At 44.8% G+C, this 22,226-nt stretch overlaps 2 protein-coding genes across 14 annotated transcripts in view; one reads left to right on the forward strand and one right to left on the reverse strand.

Moving 5' to 3' along the window:
- Positions 1–1,242, reverse strand: part of IQSEC3 (IQ motif and Sec7 domain ArfGEF 3) — a 107,740-nt gene extending 106,498 nt beyond the window's left edge. For all 3 annotated transcript variants that reach the window (XM_074826190.1, XM_074826193.1, XM_074826192.1), the window contains exon 1: positions 663–1,242. In XM_074826190.1, coding sequence (XP_074682291.1) covers positions 663–1,171 — 509 coding nt within the window. In that variant the 5' untranslated portion in view covers positions 1,172–1,242. The remainder of the gene's footprint in view (positions 1–662) is intronic.
- An 18,144-nt stretch (positions 1,243–19,386) lies between these two features.
- The window catches only part of WASHC1 (WASH complex subunit 1), a 45,376-nt gene continuing 42,536 nt past the window's right edge, over positions 19,387–22,226 (forward strand). For 3 of the 11 annotated variants that reach the window (XM_074826196.1, XM_074826207.1, XM_074826209.1), the window contains exons 1-2: positions 19,394–19,452; positions 20,987–21,051. Coding sequence is in view for 2 of the 11 variants with exons in the window: in XM_074826209.1 (XP_074682310.1) it covers positions 21,047–21,051 (5 nt within the window). In the remaining 9 variants the exon portion in view is untranslated. Of the gene's footprint in view, positions 19,453–19,705; positions 20,163–20,986; positions 21,052–21,573; positions 21,649–22,006; positions 22,082–22,226 lie in introns of those variants that run through there. The other 8 variants (XM_074826201.1, XM_074826198.1, XM_074826203.1 and 5 more) reach the window with 8 other exon arrangements.

Here is a 22,226-nt window from a genome sequence, read left to right on the forward strand (position 1 = left end):
GGTGCCACTCACCAAAGAAAAAAAAAAAAGGCAACCCACACACAAGTGTGATAGGCATCCTAAATGTCAAACGTATGTACAGCATCTGTATCTCTATGAAGATATACACATCATGTGCAATATAATGCATACCCCAGACCCCTTATATCAGTGAGGGCAGGAAAATCCCAGCTTATTCCAGGTATGATGTGGTTTTTTTCTGACAGATACCAGCGACTTAAGGCAAACAGAAGCTGCCACAATGCCGCTGTCCTTTTGCAAAGCTTCTCTCTGCCTGGGCTAAACCACACTCATCTTTGATCAAAGACTTATTTATTTATGACAGCCAACGAGGGTACGATGCTGTGCGTGAGTACCGCGGGCGAGCAGCCCGAGTGGTTCAAGTGGACCACGGACACTTGTACATAAAAATAAAAGCGGTGAACTAGGAGGCAAATGCCTCTTGGAAGCAGCATCCTGGCTCCTCTTTGCACTCTGCCTGCGCTCCCCGACAAGGCTTCGAGGGAGGGATTCCCCACCCACCCACACACTGCCTCTCCCTGTGCAAGGCTGCAGGGGGGTATAACCCAGTTCCCTCTTGGATCTGGGCCCGGAAAGAGCCCGTTACGCTCCTGCTCCCCCACCGCCACCCCTGCCCCCCCGCTTCCCCCCTTCTCACTTACTCCGGTCTCCTGCTCAGGACGCCTTTGCCGATGGCCTGGTGGGTCTTGTGCTGGAGCAGAGCGGCGCAGCAGCCCTTCTCCCGGCCGTCCTTCTCCGCGGGGTGCTGGTGGGTCTGGAGAGCGGGGTGCTGGTGGCCGGGAGCCCGGCCGCTGCCGCCGGGGCCCGCCGGTGCCTGCTTGCCCGCCGGCGGCGGCGGCGGCGGCGGCTGCGGCGGCGGCTGCGCCGGGAGCTGTTGGTGGTGCTGGAGCGGGTCGGGCTGGCCCGGCGGCGGCGGGGGCTGCTCGGGCGGGGGGCCCTGGGGCGGCGCGGGGGCCGCCGGCGGCTCGGCGGGGGCCGGCTGCTGCCCGCGGAGGTTGCGGTTCTCGGTGCTCAGCTCGTCCAGCCGCCGCTCCAGCTCGTCGATGCGCTGGCGCTGGGTGTGGATGAGGCTCTGCTGGTTCTGCACGATGGCGGTGAGTTCCTTCAGGTAGAGGACGGCGCGCACCGGGTTCTCCAGCAGGCTCTCCATGCCCCGGCTGCCGGCCCGGGCCCCCCTGCCCGGCCGCCGGCGCTCCGGCGAGAGCGGCGCGGGCTGCGGGGAGGCGCCTCAACCGCCCCGCGCGCGCGCGCACACACGCGCGCGCACACACGCGCACGCACGCACGCACCCGCGCGACAAACGGCCGCGCGCGCGGGAGGGAGGGGAGGGGAGTGGAGGGGAGGCGGGTCGCGTCGCGCGCCTGCCTCTGCCCCCGCGCGCCACGCACGGCGAGGCCGGGGAAGGGGGAGAGGGGCGGGACCCGCCGCAGAGGCCCCGCCCCCCCCGGCCGGGCCGCGCAGGCGCGAGAGAGGGCCGGGGGCAGAGCGGTGGGGGTCCGGTCCCGCTGCCGGCGCTGGGCCGGTGTTTCTGAGAGGAAAGCTGGCGTGGTGGTGCCCCGCCGCCGCCCCCCTCCCCTCCGCTCCCCTCAGCGAGGCGGCGGGTGCCGCTTCGGCCACGTCTGCGTGGTGCTGCCTCGGTCCGCTGCGGGGCGGCCGGTGCTGAGGGGAGCCCGAGGCGGGAGCGGGCAGCGCCTGCGGGGCCCAGCCGTGCCTCTCTGCGGAGCCCTTCGCAGCCTCTCCGACACCCGCTCTTCTCTCCTCCCTGAATGGCACTTCTAGGTGTTGCCATTCTTTTTTTTTCCAGGGTGACTTAGTGATTTTTTTTTTTTCCCCAAAGTGGCTCGAATAATCGTGGCTGTGTTTGTCTGCCCTGTTGATAACGGTCCTATTTTTCGCTCTACCTTGTTAGCATGCAGAAGGCAGGGCTAAATCTGAACCCGAGGGAAGGAGGTACCGAGGAAAATGGATGTTGGAGGAATCTGCTGCTTCCTTGCAAGTTTGTCACTCCTTTGAATCTTTGGGGTCCTTTAGGTTCTTGGGAAGAGTACTAGGACTTACTGTGGAGTTTTGGTGGGGGGTGTGGGGGCTGTGGATGTAATACCAGGGAAGTGACAGGTAGAGCCTTTGCTGTTAGATGCTTTTTTTCCTCATTTCTCAAGAAATACCTTCCTTTGCCTTTCCTCATCCACAGCCTTACGAGTTTGTAAACTTACAACCTTGGCTCTGAGAAACAATCTGTGTGTTTACTATATATTCATCAGTAAGTAACCTGGCTAAGGGTAATAGAATTACTTTAAGGAATTCCTGTGTAGATCCATGAACAATTTTGATGATTTCTGTAAAGGGTAAAAAAGTGGCATCTTTTCCAATCACTGTGGGTGCTGAAGATCTGGGAGGTGTAACAAGTAGTCAGACCTGGATTTAGGCAAGCATGTCAGTAGATTTGACTGAGCGTACAAAAGGCCACAGAACAAAAACCAACTCTTTTTAACTAGGTGATTTTGAGTGTAGAACTACTCTTGTTTGCCTTTTCAGATCAGCAAGACCTGCACCATAGCAAGGATTTCCTGAAGTGAGGAACCAAGCAATGTAAAGGAGAATCTCTGTTTCAGATGAGCTGAAAGGTGTATTTCCAGTCTCTTCTGTTCACAGATAGCCCTGGGAATGTAAACTGATGCAAACAGGATCACCAGGATTAGAAGCTGTTCACAGACTCCTCCTAAAAAAGAACTGCTATTCACAGTTCTCTTGCAAGCACTTAGAGATGGCTTTGAGGGACCGTGAAACATTGCCATATGTCCCCTGTGTGTTGGGGGAAGACCCCAGAGTGAACTCTAAGGCGTAAGAGCATTCAAAGCCCACACACTTACGATTTTATTGGAAAGTTTTAGGGGAGACCTTCCTCCATCTTATTGCCTAGTGCGTCATTAATGCTTTGTGACAGGGGATTGACTGAGCAGGAACTGGCATTATTTTAAGCAAGGGGAGAGATGGTTATAGGAGAATGTGAAAAAAGGCACGCACAGAAAGACAGGGGAGGTGAAAACACCTGAACTATATTTAGGGAAGAGTGGAAGTAATCATTTTGGAAATTGTGCTGGTATGCTGTCTCCTTTCAGAGACACTACTGAGCAGCATCGTTTCAGTCTTGTCTCACAGGAACAGAGTCCAGGGACACCAATGGAAATAACGTGCTTTTGGCATTAATGCATTCTAGGAAACAACCAGGTATGGCTATGGGTACACTCACTTATGTACGTACACACACACACAGAGCTACCTTGTCCTTGTTAGGAGACACTTCAGGCAGAGATTGCTTATCTTACAGAATAGAGGAAGCTGTTTTAACTCTTAAGGCAAGCCCTGTGCAGAGTTCTGTCTTTGCAGTGGGCATCATGGTCCTTTGCAGCTCAGCTGGATAAAAGCGATGAAGAAATAAGGGTCATAGACAATGTACTGGCCTATCCAGGTCCTAGCATGTATTCTTAAGGGAATGCTAACTAAAAAGAAAAAGCATCCTGGTTTGGATGATTGGGGATGGGACAAAACAGCTTGGAAGTCTTGTTGTCATGGTGCTTGGATGCCTATCAGAAGATGTGACTTTTACTGCATGGAGTGGACCTGATGCATTCATTCACTGTTTCTGCACCTTTAATTTGCTTGACCAGCCTCATTAGCCTAGTTTCTACTAATAAATCTTTGGCATGAATTAAAAAGACCTACAGCCATGGATTGATAAGCTAAAAACAAGCAGGCTAGAACTGGAAAGAAACCTGTTTTCTGTGCAGGTGTGGTGACTGGTGGACAAAAATGGTAAGACGAGCCCTGACCTTCCAGAGAGCATGTGCCAAAGGAAAATGCAGCAGAACGCTTTTGTGCCTAACATGAAAGACTATGCAGGGATCTCCTCACAAAACTTCAAGAGGTAATAGAGTTGCATAAACCTCCATAATAAGAAAATTAAATGAAGATGGGGTATTCATTCAGAAGGAATCTGCAAGGATATCGGAAGAAACTGAATGTCTTCTTTAGCTCAGTAAGCAAGAATCTTGCATACCTAGGAAACGCCTCCTCTTTTATCCAGCCATCATTGTGTCCCTTTGATTATGCTGCCACAATACCTAGCATACATTGTTTGCAAAGCTCTGCACATTAGCAAGCTTCACTGTTCTGTAGAAGGTGAATGTTAGGATTGTAGCCATCAGAAATACGGAAACAGGGACACAGAGTGGTTAAATGACTTGTCCAAGGCCATGCAGGAAGCTGGCAGGGGGCGGGGGGGGGGGGGACACGGACAGATCTCTGATTTCAAACATCTTTGGCATTCAGCCCAATCCTCAGGTCATTAAATGCTGCTGCTGCTTCTCTCTTTAGGAGAGATGCTATCTAGAGGCAAACAATGGTGAACATGAGGAAAGTATGAATTCTGTTAAAATTATTTTTGCCATAGATAATTTGTTGGTATTGTATTTTTCAAAGTCCTGATTCTTTTCAGTCCATTCCAGAAAAAATAATAATGAATAATAATGGATTAATTATGTTATTATGGAATAAAGTGCTTCCCTTATCCACTTAGCAAGGTGCCTGGGCATTGCACAGACAATTACAAATAAAGTGCAGCAGTAGTAATTAAAATAAGCATGCATTATAAAAACAAAACAAAATGCAAATGAGTCAAGCCCCAGGATTTAATGGAAAGGTCTAATACTACATGATTTAATTTTATATTTATTTAGCTGTTTAATTCAGTCAGAGGAGAGTGAATCCATAAATAAGGGTATACTAATAAGCATACACGATGGGGAAGATAGTAACATCTTCAGGTGTTTCATCTGCAGAAAAATTTTCACTGCAGAGTGTTCTTGTAACATTTTCTGAGAGGCCCTAATCCCACTTTAATTTGCAACAGCTCATGAAATTTGTTGTGAACAAATCACTCCAGACGTTTGATAGGTAGAGATTTCCCGTGTTTTTCCATTTGAAATTCTGTTCAAGGCATTTCCCTCTTCTCAGTTACACTCCATCTCCTCTCGGACAGTGGCTCCTCACAGCAAATTCACACAGCCTTCTCCCCATTTCTTGCATTTGACCCCATTCTCCACCTTCCATGCCCAGGCCTTGCAAGGTAACAACTTTCTCCTGGTAATTCAGTATCCAAAGTGCTACCAGTTTGAGATGCAGGGCATATAGCTTAGGTTCCCAGCTATAACTTTATGGTCTTGTTATCATAAACTTATGAGTTTATGGTAAGGGTTTTTATATTTCTATAATACATGTATTTATATTGTCTTTCTTTAGAAGGAGAGTGATGTAAAAGCACACCTGAATACCACAAAGATTATTGGTGTTCAAGGTCAAGTCCTTAGTACTCAAGGAAAGGCAGATTTAATGGTGGCCAACTCACCTTAATTAACCTGACATTTTCTCCCTTTCCCTCTCAATACCATCACAGAATCTCAAGTGAAATCCCCACAGCTAGTGTTTCCCACCAGATCCATTCTCATCCAGCTCTTAAGAAGTACGCACAAGGAAGCATAACAGAAATCATATAAAAAAGACAGAATTAGAGTCAAAGATGGGAGGGAAGAGATGCAAGAATCACGGTCTTGTGTTGCCACCTTCCATTCTGATTTCTGGGGGAAGATGAGGCGTTTTCAGCCCCACCTGGAAGTTAGCAGCTGCTTGAGTAGAGATTCTCAGAACTGCTTGCAAACAGCCTACAGACCAAAAAAATTCTGCAGGAATTAGATGAATAATTTCAAAATAGAGGATAGAATCAAGACAATCACAATGTACTCATGCATAATTCATGGATGCGGAAAAAAATATCTGCATCTCCTGAATGCTTCTTTTACTCAGGCTTCTTTCACTTGAGCCCTCATCCAAAACTATTCAGATCAATGAGAGATGTTTCACCATCTTGACTCTAAGCCAAGTCACTATCTGCTTACACCTGTGAAACTGATAAAATGAAACTAAGACCAAAAAAAGTGTGTTTCCCACAGTCACACAGGACACCACGGAGGGTCTGTAATCAGAAAGCATTGAAGACAACAGCAGTGCTTCCTCTGCTTCAGATGAGCATTGAGTAAAGGCAGGAGAAGTCCTCTGGCGTCTTCTACCTCAGCCCAGCACCACAAAGCCAAGTGGCATGGTCTGCAGTCCTACCTATGTTCTTTAAACTGAAATCTGCAACAGGGTGAAATCCCTCTTTCTCCTGTTGAAGCTGATGAATTGTTAATTCATACTGATACCACAAAATCAGAAGCAAAGGGAAAATATCTTGTTCTATAAATCAAACATAAAGAGCTGAGTTGTGGTAAGGACAAATACTTCAGATTCTTTCAATGTGGGTTTTTTTTTTTCTCTTCAGTGGAGTACAGCTAAGCTGACATATAAATATTTTAAAACAGCTGCTCATCAGGAAAAAGGTACAATTTTTGTATTGTAGCCTTAGCTGAGATGTGTAGTTTTAACACATTTTAAAATCTTGACAGTATTTGAACTGTGCTATTGCAGTCTTGCATTATTTACTGCAGACTGAAAGGAATCAAGGTACCCCTTTAAAATGCACTTTCCCTTTTAATGTTGCTAAATGTTACATTATCTCCTGTCTTTTTCATGAAATTAAGCTTTGACCACTCAATTGATTAATTCTAGAGAGCAAAAGCTACACAGAGACATTTTCTTCAGAGTCAGTCAGGTTTTTGTTTGAACTGACAGTTTTTCAGTCTTTTGTAAATACTGCGGTAAAATGAAAAGTTGACTATGAGCTTGATTCTCCAAATCTTATCTGACTAGTCCCACTGAGTTAGATGGGGATTTTCAAATGGGACAAGTTTTTGTGATCTGACCTTGCATAAGATGTACAGAAAAAAAAAGAGGGGGAAAAAAAAAAGAAGAAATGGAATAATGTTAAGTCTAAACTCATACTCCAACTAGAAGCTTCTTCAGCAGTGGCAGAGATCAAGCACTGTCAAGAAAACAAAAACCATGCATGAACAGTATACATTTCAACTAAGGCTACAGTATACCATTTTTCTGATAAGCAGCTGTTTTAAAATATTTATATGTCAGCTTAACTGTGTTCCACTGAAGAGGGAAAAAAAAATAATTGAAAGAAACTGCAGTATTTGTCCTCACCATATATCAGCTCTTTATGTTTGATTTATAGAACAAGATATTTTCCCTTTGCTTCTGATTTTGTGGTATCAGTATGAATTAACAATTCATCAGCGCCAATAGGAGAGAGAGAGATTTCACCTTGTTGCAGATTTCAGTTTAAAGGAGGTAAGACTGCAGACCATACCACCTGGCTTTGTGGTGCAGGACTGAGGATGAAGATGCCAGAGGACTCCTCCCGTCTCCTCAATGCAAAGGAAACATTGCTGTTGTCTCCAATGCTTTCTCATTACAGACCCTCCATGGCGTCCTGTTTCACCTTGAAAGCGTGGCTTGTTTAGTCTGTTAGTCTGCACTCTGTTATATAACAGGGGTAAGCAGATGCTGACTTCTCAGGGAAATTAAGGCCAGGACAAATCAATAATGCATCTGGCCTGACATGCTACATACCATATAATCTCATGCAGCTACTGAACCTGGAACATGAGTTTAAGAAAAGCATATCTCCAGAAATGCCTCTGGTACCACTCTGAAGATAGTAAAAGGTAGACCATTTGTCTCATTCCTTGGTATTTTGTCACTATAGTTAATCTCTGTCATTGTTGACAAGTTGGAATATTTTTCTCATTTGCATTTATCCTTTTTACTTTCCAGACATGAGTATTTATGCCATTCTCCACTAGGGTAAAGAGCTGTTTGGTCCTAAAGCTTTTCTCTCCTTGAAGGTGACTGATCAGATCACCTGATGATATTATTTTTAGCAAGCTAAATGGACTGAACTTTTTAAATTATGCAGTTTTTTTAAAAATTGAGTCTTTTTTTTTTCTTGCTTTTGAGGTAATCCTTCAGACTTGCTGATACACAGTGTGGTCCAACTAGAGGCAGGCCAAATATTTGCTGAAGAGGTTGCTACTCATTTATGGGGCCAGGCTTCTGCTCAGGTTAACCTTTGCCTTCAAATCTGCTTACAGACAGGATCTCTTGTGCCCAGAGATGCTGTCTTGTGATAAATATTTCTGTGTTCTATTTTGGTGTCTGAAAGCATTTCAAGAAGCAAATGAAGAGACAGAAAGGATCCTGTGACTCAAAACCAATACAACTTGCTCCAGACTCTTCTTTGATGAACATGGCAGAATTCCTTCAGACAGCTACCACCCTCCACGTTGCTGCAACTGACTCCATATGGTACAACCGCTGTCTACACAGCCTCTTGTGAAGGACACAAAAGACAACTCTGTTTTGGGAGGCCCAGATGTAAAGAGCAGGAGATAGGTCAAATGGTGGCAGATCACAGGTCTAGTTTTTGTGTTGCATGCATTAGTTTAACATAAGGTTAAGCTCTGGGAGCAAGCCATTCTCTCTTGTGAATTTCTTCACAAGTGATGGGATTTTGACAATGGTTGAAGCCAATCTAGTGACAAGGCAAGCAGCTGAAACCTTATAATATTTAACTTGGCCAGAGAGAAATTCCCCTCTCATTTGCTGGCTACCTTATTTGCCCCTCTCCCAAGTAAAAGCAGCCTAGCAGACCTTTTCAGATAGTGAGAAGCAGTATTTTCTCAAATAACACTATACTCATTTTTAAAAGAGGGGGAAAAGAAAAAAAAATCTCAAAAGCTCACAGCAGCACTGCTTCTTCTTTCCATCCAATGCAAAGATGACAGTTCAGTCACTCCTTCCCCCTGCAGCACTGTCTGCAGCGCTCACCTTGGGAAGGTGGAGAGAGAAATGGCAAAGGATAAGGGGTCTTGTCCCTGAAGGGAGGGAGGGCTTAGGAGTCAGAAGCGGTAACAGTGGCTGGATGGTGAGGAGAGAAAACTGGTGTGAATTGGGAAGCATGACACATAGGGAGACCACTGAGAACTGACAGGGGGCAGGGGACTGAGGACAGATAGGCCGGTAGTCATTGGGGTGGGGGAAGGCTGATGTTTGGTCTGCAGGCAAGACTGATGTGGAAGTTGTGGAAGAGAACTGAATGTGCAGAGAAGGAGGAAGAAAGGTGTGAGGGCAGGAGGTATCTGAAGTGCTTGTCAGTAAACTGAAGAGAATGGCTGAATATTTGTTATAAAGACATGCTGAGTATGGTTGAAAGGAAAACTCAAAATTTGAAAGTTAGGTTGAAATCCACTGTGTAAGACTTGAAAAGCTTATAAATAACAAAAATCAGATGCCTAGGAAATAGAATTACAGTGGGAGCAACACAAAGTGATACTTTCCCAAAATATGCTTCCAATCGGACTTCCTGAGTCAGAGGTGACACCCTTGCGTTAGAAAAAAAACCTCAGTAGTTTTCTCTTCTATCAGTTTGGCTGGTCTCACCTTGAACCTGTCTGAATTTTTAGCATTCACAGCACCGTGTAGCAGAGAGTGTCAGATCTTTGCTCCAGCTGTACCTGCCTCTCTTTCTGTGCACTTCTGAGGAACAAGGACAGCATCACATCCCTGAATGAGGGATCAAGGCCACATGAGCAGAGTCCTCTCTCCAAAGATGTCACTGCACAGGAGCATGCAGGTACCTGGGGCTTGGTCAAAAGACAATGTCAGTCTCTCCATTGACTCTGTCTTAGTTTCAGGTCTGGATCCTAAAGCAGCCAGAGTTATTTGCTGATGTCTTAAGTTATGATTTGTTTAAAAGCTTCCCATCTGTTCAGGTTTGTACTCTGTTTCATACACGTTTAAATTTCTGCTGGATGGATGTGGTAGAGTGATGGTTTTGGAAACATTCTCATTGTTTTTTAATTTCTTATGTGCTGTGTTTTTTACAGAGATCAGCACAAAAAGGCAAAACACAACCAACTGTGACAGAATATATAAAACAGCATGAGCTGCCTACAGATAAATGAAAACAGTCCAAAATAATAGAGACCAATGTGAATCATGACCAATAAGCATATTTGTAATAATAAATATGTCATCTATGTCAGATAAATAATTCACAAATATTTATTAAGATAACAAACAGATTATTAATAGACATCTCAAATTCAGATCATGTCTTTCAGTCCTAATAGATATGAATTAGCAGCCAAATCTACTGAAATAAACCTGGCATTCTCACAGAGGTCATCATCATACCTAACAAATTTTTTTAAAAAAAAGGAAGGTACAAAGAAGGAGAGAGCAGACAAGCATTTTTCTTCCTTCTACTAGTATGACATAGTTTAGAGAGATCAGGCTGCATTAGTGCTACTAAAGATGATATAAGCATGACGATGATAAGAAAAAACTGGAGGCAGGATTGAGGGAGAGGCTTCCCCTGGTAGCTGCAGTTCTGACCCCAATCCTATAAGCTGCTCCAGGCAAGCAGGTGCATGAAGCCTCATTTTGAAATCAGTGGGTTCAAGCCAAGCACAAAAATCTGTCTAGCTGGGGCATCAGCCTGCAGTTATCATTTACCTCCTTTTGCCAGTCTTTCAGATGCAGAATAACACTTTGTTGATATGGCACGAGTTTTGATGTAATGAAAAAATGTGACAGGGTATTTATTCTTCGACTCTGGTGGTTGCAGAATTAAGCCAATCAGTTTAAAACGTCAGTTTAAAAAACAAGGTTAATTTTCAGGAGGAGCTAAATAAAAGCAGTTGTTTCTTAATGCAAACCTGGCACTAGTGCATCATGCAGATGATGGATGAACAGTCTGGAGCTCCTGGAAACAGGCTGAGGTTGTAGCAGCAGTGGGAATTCTTCCATAACATACATTCTATATGTTTCACAGCATAGATTTCAGGACTTAAACAGTATTATTCCAAACTGAAAAAACCAGACCTATAAAATACCGAATGTGACTGAAACAATATTCGGTTTGGCATTACTTTTTTGTATTTCATTCCCTTCCATGAAGGTAGTGGTGCATACTCAAGGTCAAGCTCCCGCTGCCTATATTCAAAGAGGAAAAGGAGGAACTCATAATGTGACAGTCTGCCTGTGCTGGCTGGGTCTCCAAAGAGGAGTAATAGCAAAAATACCTCATCACTGCTAGTGCTGGTACAGATAAACCTAGAGAGTTACCATGATGGGTGCCCAAGTGGAGATGTTCTGGCAACTGCTGGCATTTTTACCACCCAACATGCTAATTAACCCTCTTCATCCTTGCTGGCACTTCCAATGGTGTCACTGCTGCTTCAGCAGAACCAGTAGGTAGCCCTGACTGAAATGTCCTGCTTAATCATCTATGCTGTAGCCAGCAGACTGTTTGTTCAGTGGGCTCCTGAAAAATTAAAACCCTCTCTTACAGGTAAGAGTTGAGCTATGTAGGTAAAAGTAGGGCTTCACTACATGCTTTAGTCAGAGAGTAAAACTCCCATTGACTTTAGCGGCAGCCAAGATTTCACCCTGCATGACGTCTACATTACTCTTCTAGTGGTTCTGGGGTAGTGTTGAATATGAAGTACTCTGCAGTGATAGAGACAAAGTGGAGTATTGTGCCACAGTTTGCATGACTATAGGGAATAAAGCCCAAAATAAAATCCGGAGCTCTCAACTGTAAATACCTGTCAGCACAATAACCTGCCCCTACTCTCCACTGGAGCTAGTGCCATCACTGCCAGGCCAGTCTGTATTTTAAGGAATATTCTTGTAGCTGGTTTATATTTTCATTTGCCTTCTGGTAAGTCCTACTTACTCATTTTGAGGTACCTCAAAAAAATCCTCCTCTTCCTTTATGTTTATATATTTGGATATTTTCAGATATTCTTTCCTACCCATGCCAGTTGTTTTGTGAAGGTCCTGAGTCCTTTGACTTTTTCCTTACAAGCCAGCTTCTTGCTCCTAATGTTGTTTGACTTACCTGTCCTGGCCAACTAGGTGCTTAGCCTACTTCCCTGCATACCAGAAAGGTCAAATCTCTTAAGTCCCCCACACATCCACAACTTTAAAGGCAGGAGTACCTTTGTATCAGGTCCCCACTTAATTGTATTTCTAAGACCTACGATATAGTCTTTCTTTTCATTTACAAGGCAGTAGGATATATATCTCCCACTTCAGCCTTTAATTCCCCCCTCTGTGTACAGATGCAAAATAAATTCATGTTTCTAGAGAAAAGTCTTGTGAAATTAACATTACACCTTGATATACAGTTATTACAAGGCAGTTAATATGGCATAATTTTAAGGACCACTAGGAAATCTGGCCTGCAGCACAGAGGAATTATAATAGGCTGATATGGTAAGCTTTGAAATGAAATTAACTTCATGTGAATACTTAAGAGCAATAGAATGCATTTGAAAGATTGAAAAGCAAGAGTAATAACGTCACTGGAAATGTTCAACATGTATTTCAGTGCTCATTTGGAAAGAAAATATTTCAGGTAAGAATTTCAAGTGTTCACTAGATTTCCAGTTGAGTATAAATTGGAAAAACATCTCTGAAGGTGATGCCTAGGCTCTTCTATGAATCTAGTCCTTTGCTTTTATTGCATAGACCTGGAAAAAAATGGCAGAACTAAAGTTGGTCCCAAGCAAACAAATAGCAATAATTTACCCTAAGACTATGAAGTTTTTGTTATTTACCAGATACACTGAAAATGGTGTTTTGGAGTTGACTTCAGAAAAAAGCAGAGTTTAATATTTTGGTTCAACAACCGAATCAAATAATCAATTATTCACACAACCCAATCATTTGAACACCCACTTACATCCCAAAATAGGAGCTTGACATTGACAGCAAAGAGTTTGGATGAACTTCTCACAGGGGTGAGTCTCATTCCCAGGGAATATTGATTTCTGTTATTTAGGTTTTATATTTGAAAAGATGAAACTGTTTCTAGCTTGAAACTAACTCTGCAGGAACAAGCTTTTATTAAAGGAATTTTTTCAGTGCAAATTTTTCTTTACCACATATTACTTCATTTTCTGAAATATGTTTCTAGGAGGCAATGTCAAAAGTACAATTAAATGGTGCAGGACTGAGTCCTAATTGATGGTGACAATAATTAAAATGAATTATTTCATGAAAGCTTCTTTTATTTATTTTTTTTTTCTTTCATCCTCATTATTCTGTTTGGAAACAGACTGTCCTAAAATGTATTGAGTGTCCTGATGTCACTATTTAGACAATCATTTGTCAGTAGGCTCTTAATATACACTAATATTTTCAGTAAGTTTTTAATAGAACATCTTTCTCTCTCTCCAGTTATATTTAACTCTAATCTTTAATGTAGGGTCTTGCATCTCTTTTCATGCTTCTCTCTTTATTAACTTTCCAGATATATTCCAAAATCCCCTAATTTGTATCCAGCAATGACTTATGTCTTGAAGCATTAAAATCTACATCTAAAAACATTGAAGCTAATATAGGAAACTGATAAAATACTATTAAAAGTTCCTGGTTTAAATATACGTGATTTGAAAAATATGAATTTTTAAAAGAGCTATTTTTTAAAAAGGAAGAAATGTTCTTGAAAATTCTCTCTTTTTTTTTTCCCCTTCTTTTAGGAATTAAAAGTCCAGAAGATTAACAAAAAAAAAAAAAAAAGCATATCCAAAGCTGGGTAGGGAGTGCAGTCAATTTTCATCAGAATGTTGAAATGTATTTGAGCCTTTCAGAATGGCAAAAAAAAGTTTCACTTCAATTTCCTTTGGAAACAAGGTCTAATATTTAGCACCCACGTTGTTCTAAAGGAACTTAATGGTGGTGGTCAGAATCCAGAATCAAAAGAAGAATGATGTTCACAATGACTTACTAACACAGTAGCTGGTAGTTGTAGCTGGCTCCTTCATCTTTGGGTTAATATCCTCTTCATGTGGCAGAGGGGGATTAGTCAGTTCATGGCAACTCCTAACTTGAAGAATGACCAGCAATGGGGTTGATGTCTGAAACAAAGTGGAGGTTTGGATAGCTGGGTTTTGGTTTGAATATGCAATGGTAAGTGGGATTGCATGGCAAATAGCTGGGTGTCTGAGAGTGTTGCAGATTCTGTGAGTCTTGTGTCGGCTTTAAAATTAAACAAGTAATTTGTGCCTGCTAGGATCATGGTTAAGTGGACGCCTTAGAATACTTGTTGTTTTTCTCTTATGGCCATGGCTGTTCTTAATATTACTCCCTTTATTTTTTTTAAAGGCCTGGTATGGGAAGTTTGATCTCTTGCCAAGTGGTCTAGCAGGAATACTCTGTTCAGTTATGCAAGAAGCATGGATTTGATCCCTAACTCCTGTGACCATGCTCTTAGGAATACACAGTTACAAAAATAAAAGCATTAGCCTGCAGCCGTACTGCTGTGTGCTGTGCTCTTGTCAGATCTCACGTGTTCAGTGAGGTCAGCCCTGCTCAGGACTCACAGAGTTGGAGGTGCCGTGGGGATGTGGAAAGGAGTCACAGAATAAAAGAATGTGCCTGAAACACTGTCCTCATCTGTGCTCCACTTGGGGAGTTTCTGCTCTATTGTTGTCTGGTTTTTGTTACCTTTTTTCCCTCATATGTACCATTATTTCATAAACATGCTTTTTTTTTTTTTAAGTCAACAAAGGCAATTACTGTGAGTATGCAAAACTGTGTGGATGCAGTGCTACAAACAGAATTTTGGAATTCATAACTAAGAGTCTTCCTAGCGACACTTAGGATGGAGACCTTTGCAATCCAGCCTTCCTTTACAGACCAGTTCAAAGTGCATCAATACGAGACACTAGTTCGGTGCAGCTCTGCAAAAAGGTACCATTTTAACCTATGATAGTAATACGCAGGTCATTAGATACTCATGCGTGCATTGAAGAAGTTGCATTATTATTGTTAATCATTGAGTTTTCTTTCCAGCACTGCCTGAGCCCTACATGAAACACTGCAGCACATTGTGCCCTGGAGAACTTACAGTCTGATGGGCAGTGCAGGCACAGGATGTCAGAAGAGCTCTGGCACTCATGAAGAATCAGTAATGTGATGCTGGTGAGTTATGTTTAAAGCTGGGAGTCTGGGACTGAGGAGGAGGCATAGATGACAGGGAATCAGAAGGGGTTGAGGAGGGGACTTTGACAAGAGTAGCAGAGAAGGCAAAGGGGGACAGATACAGTGCCTCTGTCAACTTCAGGCTCTAGTTTGTTCCACTCAACTGCATCTTACCCCAAAGCCCCATTACTAGGGGAAAAGGAAGGCTACATGTTTGGGGGGAAGTGTGTGGGAAAAATGTCTCCACAAATCTGAGTCAGACGAAAGCTTGTGCAGGACAGGTAGCTGTAGTTGGTTCTTATTTTATCCCCCTGCAATAAGAACACCTCAGAGGTAATACAGATATTAATGTTATACTTAGAGCATCTATACCTCTAGGGGGGGGAAAAAAAAAGTACTTAGCATATTACTTTTGTCTCCCAAGTGACAGAACATTGATTAGTTATGTGTACTTTCAACATCCTGTGAGCATATACTGATCCTTAGCATGCACTCAGAGGAGGTGCTAACTGTCACCAGACAGAACAATGGACAGATTTTCAAGGAGGATTCTGCCTGTTCTTCTAAGGCAACGCTAGAAGCAAAACATTAGTCACACCTGAAGCAAAACCTGAGGTCCAAACACTTCTAAATCTTAGGTGAGCTCAACCCTATGGCCAACTGCAATAGCAAAACATTCCTCAGATCTGAAAAACTGCAAAATGAGAGGGATGTCTGGAGTAAGATCTGATCTGTTTTTTGGCCTTCCCCTGACCTTGTGCAAAAGCAACTCAGCCAGCTCTGCCTGAATGTTTAACAAACGTTATTCAACAGACTACAAGAAACTTCCAGCATCTTCAAAACACACAACCACAGCAGCACTCTGTATTCTCCTCACCTTTGCTTTTTACATTTTCCCTTCAGGTTCTGAGTTTTATGTTATTAAATTTTGGTGTAAAACATTATAATGAATAATAAGTAGCAACATATTCCATCCTAAAGATATCAAAGATGGAAAAATATTATTGTTTCCATTTTTCTAGTGAGGAAAGTGAGGTACTAATTACTTGCCCAAGGTGACTTTGCTTGGTAAAAGATACTGCAGCAAGAGAAAGAGCAAATTAATGTTTTGCAGGTTGGGTTTGTTCGTTTGCCTTTTTTTACTTGAGACAAAGTACTTTGGTGGGAAAATGCAGTTTCAGAAAAGTGAAAATGAGTTGAAATATAATGTCAGTCTAAAAGGGTTGGCTCTTGCACATGAATTTGTGGCTGTTACACAACAACAGATGAATGATCAGTTCGTGTATAGATAATTGCAATGAGTCTAGCCTACAGGAAAAAAATCTTTATGCAAGAGTTCTGGACAGGTGGAAGCACTTGAATATTGCGGTGATGGCAAAGCTAACAGACAGAATAAGCACTCTAGACAGCCAGAGAGTGGTGTGCAAAGGCACAGAAAACCTGATGTGCCCTGAGCTGCTCTGGATCAGCCAGTTGCTCACAGTGAGGACTGTGCCGGCAACTGACAGCAAAACAGAGCATGCAAAGCCTCTGCGCAGCCCGCAAGAAGACCGGTGGAAACATCTGACTTCATTTATTCAACGGGCCAAGGACAAAAGCAGGTTCTGACTGAGGGGGGGTCCAGGTCACTATGTTGCTGCTACAGAACAAAGTGACTGAAAGTGGCAGTGCCACCATGCATAAACAGGATCTCTCTGCAGCTCCCCCCAACTAGTCTTTCCCATTGGTATCAACTTGGGCAATGGCTCTGGGAAACCCAGAAGGCATTTTCCAAACCAGCAGTTAGCATATTTCCTAACTGCAAAGCCTCTGCCGCGCTGTGATGCATGACTTGGCACACCACAAGGCGCTGCTTTTTGTACCCTATGAAAAATCATGTCTTACTGACCACATGGGAAGAAGGATCTCTGAATCTTCCCATACCCGGGCAACAGTGGGTAGTAGTGCTCCTTTTGTTAGGGAAGAAAAATACTGTGCGTGATTTTATTTTGTTGTCTGGAACTTGCCAGTGCAAAGCAGCAGCAGGGCAAGCTTGGCAGCCACAGATGCCAGTCGACTCCCCAAAAACATCCCTTGCTGAGGATCCTGACCTCAGGACCATTGAAAATGAGCCAGTGAAAGGTCATGAAATGCAGCCAGTAAACATTGTTCTGGAGAGAGAAGAAATTGTGTCCATCATTCTGCTGGCGGGGAATGGTGTTGCTCGGTCTCCACCAGCCAGTTGTGTGGGCTGAGACATGCAGCCAGACAGAGACTAGTGCCTCTGCGGTTGAATTAAACACTGTGTTAAGCAGCTGCTCTCCTGATTTGTCTCCAGACTCTTTCTGCACTGTTATTAACACCCACTTGTGCCCGGTTAGATAGGTCTTGTCTGCACAGGAAAGACATTTGATATCTGACAAGGTTACACAGAAGGTCACTATGATTTACAGCTCTCACCTGCTGTCAGGGTCTTCCTGGTGCTTTGTCCAGTCCACTGGTACCCTGTTATTGCTTCTCACATGGGGCTTGCTGTATCACTGCTACTCCATCACCTCTCTGCCCACCCAGTCTAAGACTCAGCCCCTTCCCTTCCTATCTCTGTGTTAGCTCTCTTTTTGCCTTGTACTGATGGATTTTGCAAACCTGCTGGCTCTTTTTCCTCAGGGTGGCTGGGAGAGGCACATGGGAAGGAGCTGCGTCAGTCTGCCATCACCTCTTGCTTTCTCTTGAGTTTTATAAATGCATTGAATTGGATTTTTATCTGAGCAGCAGAAAGCATTTGGAGGGCTTTCCGTCAGCAGTATATAAATAAAAATGGATCAGAATAGATTGGATTGTTGCTTCTTACATCCGCTTCCCTGTTTTGTTTTTGACAGGTCCTGACACCCACACACACGCTCCTTGCTCAGACTCGGCTAGATCTGCTTTTTTGTCTGCTTTGAGTTTTTGGCAGGATTTTCCATTCCTCATAACCTTCTTCCCTTACAGAGAGTTTCAGTAGCTATTACCCAGGTCCTTAGCTCTTAGGCCTTGTGCCCCAATGCTCTCCATACTGATGGGTCTTACCAGGCCCAGCATTAAAACATCACAGGGCAAGCACTGCACCCTCCTGCAGGCTCTGAAACGGGGAAGACACTGTTGCTGGCTCCTCATCTCCTTTGCAACTCCATTGGGTCTAACATCGCTCCCCTGCTTCAGTCTACGCCTCCCACTGCAAAGGAGTGAAACTGAGCAAAGAATCTGCAACAGGTAATTTATGTAATGCATTTACCCTCCTCCTGCCCCAGCTGAATATGCATGAGCAGGTCCTGATGTCTTCAAGTGCATTCACTGTTTGAAAAGGCTTGTGTGCTGTTTTTAATGTTACATATCAATCACAAATGTTCCCTGTGTGCATTCAAAAGCTGGTATTTGCTATTTGAATAGCCTTGAGTTTTAACTGTTTACTTGAGAAATTGTTTCTGATCCTATAGTGGATGAGCATGCAAATACCTCTGTCATATGTAGCACATACCCCTTTAAAATGTGGTTTTTGTATTTACAGATCACTCTTGAAATTCACTTTTCATGAGCATTTGTGCTGGAAGAACGTGGTTGCTTGAATGTGTGCATAAAGGGGAGTATAAAAGCAACACAGGAACAAACTAGTAGAGCATACTTTAAAAAAAAAATACTCAATTTTATACAGTCAGTTTTTAAATTGCCCAACTCTGAACATGAGCCCTGGAGAGAAAACAAGCAAGTGTATGAGTCAGCGAGTCCCCCTTTTGCTTGCCATGCTCTGTACCAGATAGGTGGAGTAGAAAAGCAGCCAGGCACAGAAGCAGAGCTGAACACGACAACAAAAAAACATCTGTGGGATTTTCTCTCAAAGCTCTGACTCCACAACACGTGGGCAGGGACCAGGCCAAGAGCTGCGTCAACAACCCCTTCTCTTCACAGAGGGGTACTGCTCACAGAACCGCTGTGCTCCAAAGGGGCAGCCATCTGCAGAGGCGTGATGGAGAGACGTCACCTCCCTTGTGAGGCACCCAGCAATGCTCCAAGGGCCCTCAAGTGGGGTCCCTGGGCTGCCCATGTCCTGTCACAGGGCAGGCAGACCGCCAGCTCCTGCTGCCCACCACCTCGGGCTGGCAGGCCCCCAGAGGGAGGGCTTCAGGCGGGGCAGACGACGCGACGCCTGGCCCAGCAGTGCCGGCGGCAGGGGAAAAGGCAGGCAACTCTATGCCCACAACATGGCCGCCACGCCCGGCCGCTGGAGAGCGCCTCACGCCCCGCGCCCCGCCCTCCACGCGCGCATGCGCAGCCCCGCCTGCGGCTCAGCCCGGCCCAGGGGGGTGCCGCGACAGGCAGGGGAGCCCTAACCGGGCGGAAGTGACGCACAACTAAGGGCGGAAGCGGTGCGGGGCGCTGCTTCCTGCTCGGCGCTGGGGCGGGGCTGGCTCGCGGCAGGTGAGGGACGCGCGGTGCGGCAGGGAGCGCGCGCTGGGTTCGCCGCGGCCGCGAGGGGCGGGGCCGGGGCCGGGGCCTACCCCCCCCCCCCGCCCCCCGCGCGGTTCGGTGCTCGGCCCCCGGAGCGGGCTCGGGGCAGCCTGGCCGGGCCCGCGGGGACACCGGTGTTAGGCGGGGGGCTGGCGGAGGGCGCTGAGGAGGGCCGGGGGGTGTCCCCGCGGCGCAGTGTGGCTGGACTCGGCGGCGAGGAGCTGGGGTTCGGGGGGGGTTCCGTCCTGTTGGGCCTGAGCGGGGCAGTAGGCGCAGGCAGGGCCCTGTGAGGGGCTGCCGCGGGGTCTGAGGCCTGTCACCCACTGATGAAACGTTTCTGGTGGCCACAGGCTCTGTCCATCGGCGACCCCATCGGGTCTTGGGAAGAAGAGCTTGTTAATGTGAAATGAGAGTCATATAATACCTGTCTGGATGGGATAACAGGGTTAGAAAACCTTCTGGTACACTTCTTAGACGCGAAGGAGGTGGGAAAACCTGCTAGGCAGGCATGGAGCATGGAAATCTCAAGTTGGCAATGATGTATGGGTCACTTGGACTCAACATAGCGCTTTGGGGATTGCACTCCGTGTAGGTTAGGTACCCTGTGGGGATAGACAGCTAGATGCTGCAGCCTGAAGGGAGTAACGAAAAGAGAAGAAGGTGTCCAAGATAGAGAAAAGGTCACAGGACTCTGGGATGTGGGTTATGTAATTTTTCCTCGGAAAGTTAGCTAATGGCTTGTGATAGAATTGGGAGGGGGGGGGTTGTACTATTCCAGTTTGTACTATTAACTATCAACTAATTCAAGGAACACCACAGATTACAAAAAAAGTAACTTCTAGTCAGTCCATCAGTGCATCAACGCAGTTTGCTACCTGGAGTACTGACAAATAGTTTTAATGTGGGTTGCCTTTAAGTTGCACAAGGGTGTGTTCCTCACTCCCAAGCTGGTACATATGGTGCTGTAGTGATTTGTCAAATAAAAGCACGTTGTTAGTGTTTGCAAGTGAGCCCAAATGCTGTCGTGATAAATGCATTTACTGTATTAATTTCTTTTCTATGTTCAAAATAATGAGTCAACCAATGGTAAAAAGACCACAGGGCTACTAGGCCTAGCTGTACACATGAAAAAAGGCAGCTGATGGACATAGTGAACATTGTGAATCCACATCCAGCAGTGACGATCACTGTTAGAATTTATTTTAGAAATCAGCAGAAGTCCTGTTGTAGTGAGGTTCCGCCCCTCTTTTTTTTTTTTTTTTTTCCCCTCTTAAATGGTGTGATTCAAATGTTGAGTGGTTGGACGGCACCTGGATTTTCCCAAAGGCCTCTTTCAAAAGAGGAGGCTGTTCATCCCTGGGCTAATTCTCGACTCTGCTCGCTTCTACAGTACAGCTTCCAACAGGGAGTGTGGGATAGTGCTGGCTGTGGTTGTGGCATTTCACATGATTCATGCAAATGTCAGCTAGGAGTTTGCCTGAGATGACCTATTTATCCCATTTAGGTTGCGCCGTGGGTGTTGCTGACAGTGATTTGCAGACTGGATTGACCTCTCCTGGAGTAGATGAGGTAGAAGCTAAAACTGTTTCTATTTCTTGCCAGTTCTTGGAAATACAGAGCCTTCCTTGGAGCAGTGAAAGGAAGCAGAGTGGCTAGTGCTGCTTTCGCCAGAGGCAAGGGCTAGAAGCAAAGTGACTTTGGCATGTCCTTGTAGAGGCTTTCTGCATTTCAGTTGTCTGGGGAATTGGAGGTGCTCCAGTCAACTGTCCCTTGCTTAGACTTTCTTTTAGGAAGGTTAGCTAGAGGCTGATAATTTCTCCTGATATTTGATTACATTTGTCTTGTTGGTGTAATAAGGCTGGGATGTAAAGACTGCCTGACATACCTCTGTATTCCTGGGATGCTTTGGCTGGGGGGAAACAGCCACACCTCCCAAGGGCCCTCAGGCAGAAGGATGCCTGAGGCACTCCCAGAGCAGCACAGGCTGCTAGTCTTCGCATCTGCGCTTCTTCTATCACTCTGGATATTTAAACTGAGTTTTTAGTCTTCATTCCTTCAGATAAAAAGTGCTGTTCTGTTCTCTCAACTCAGGAGTTCATTGGCAAGAAAACTGAAAGCAGATAATCCCTGGGAACTACTCTGCAGTCTGGGTTCTAGTAATACCAGGTAACTGTAGTCACTGCACACTCAACCTGAGCAGTTAGAGAAGGGTAGAAACTGAGGGCTGGGGAACAGTAGTGCTGAGATAAGCCTGAAAGCAAGGCAGATTTTTTTAAAAAAAAAATTTTTAGATTAAAAGTAGTGTGCAGAGAAAGAGGAGGATTATGTCTGTGATGTTTCCCATGGCTGTGATGTATGTGCTTGGAGGGAATCATTTTTATCACTCAAAAAGTGATTTCTGTAGCTGATGAGCTCTGCTTGGACCCCTTCACAACATAACCTTTGCCAAAAAATAGTCCATCCAGCAGTTTTAGTGGGTTATTGATTCCCCAGGTGTCATTCTTTTGACCCAGCTTTTTGTCAGCTCCTTTTATCCAGGCTACCCTGTAGGGATATGCCTTCTAGCAAATGTGAACAGGCTTGAAGACACTTTCTTAAGGTGAGTGAGTTTCCCTTTGTCATCTCGCAGAAATGCAGGCATTCCCTTTGCTTCTGAATGTATAAAATGGGCAGGAACTGCTTTGGTTGCCAGTTTGATTTGGTTGTTGCCTGCATTAAATATCTCAGGATCTGTTGTAATGCAA

This window comes from Strix aluco, chromosome 5 (assembly GCF_031877795.1).
Source record: "Strix aluco isolate bStrAlu1 chromosome 5, bStrAlu1.hap1, whole genome shotgun sequence".
Classification (NCBI taxonomy): Eukaryota; Metazoa; Chordata; class Aves; order Strigiformes; family Strigidae; genus Strix; species Strix aluco.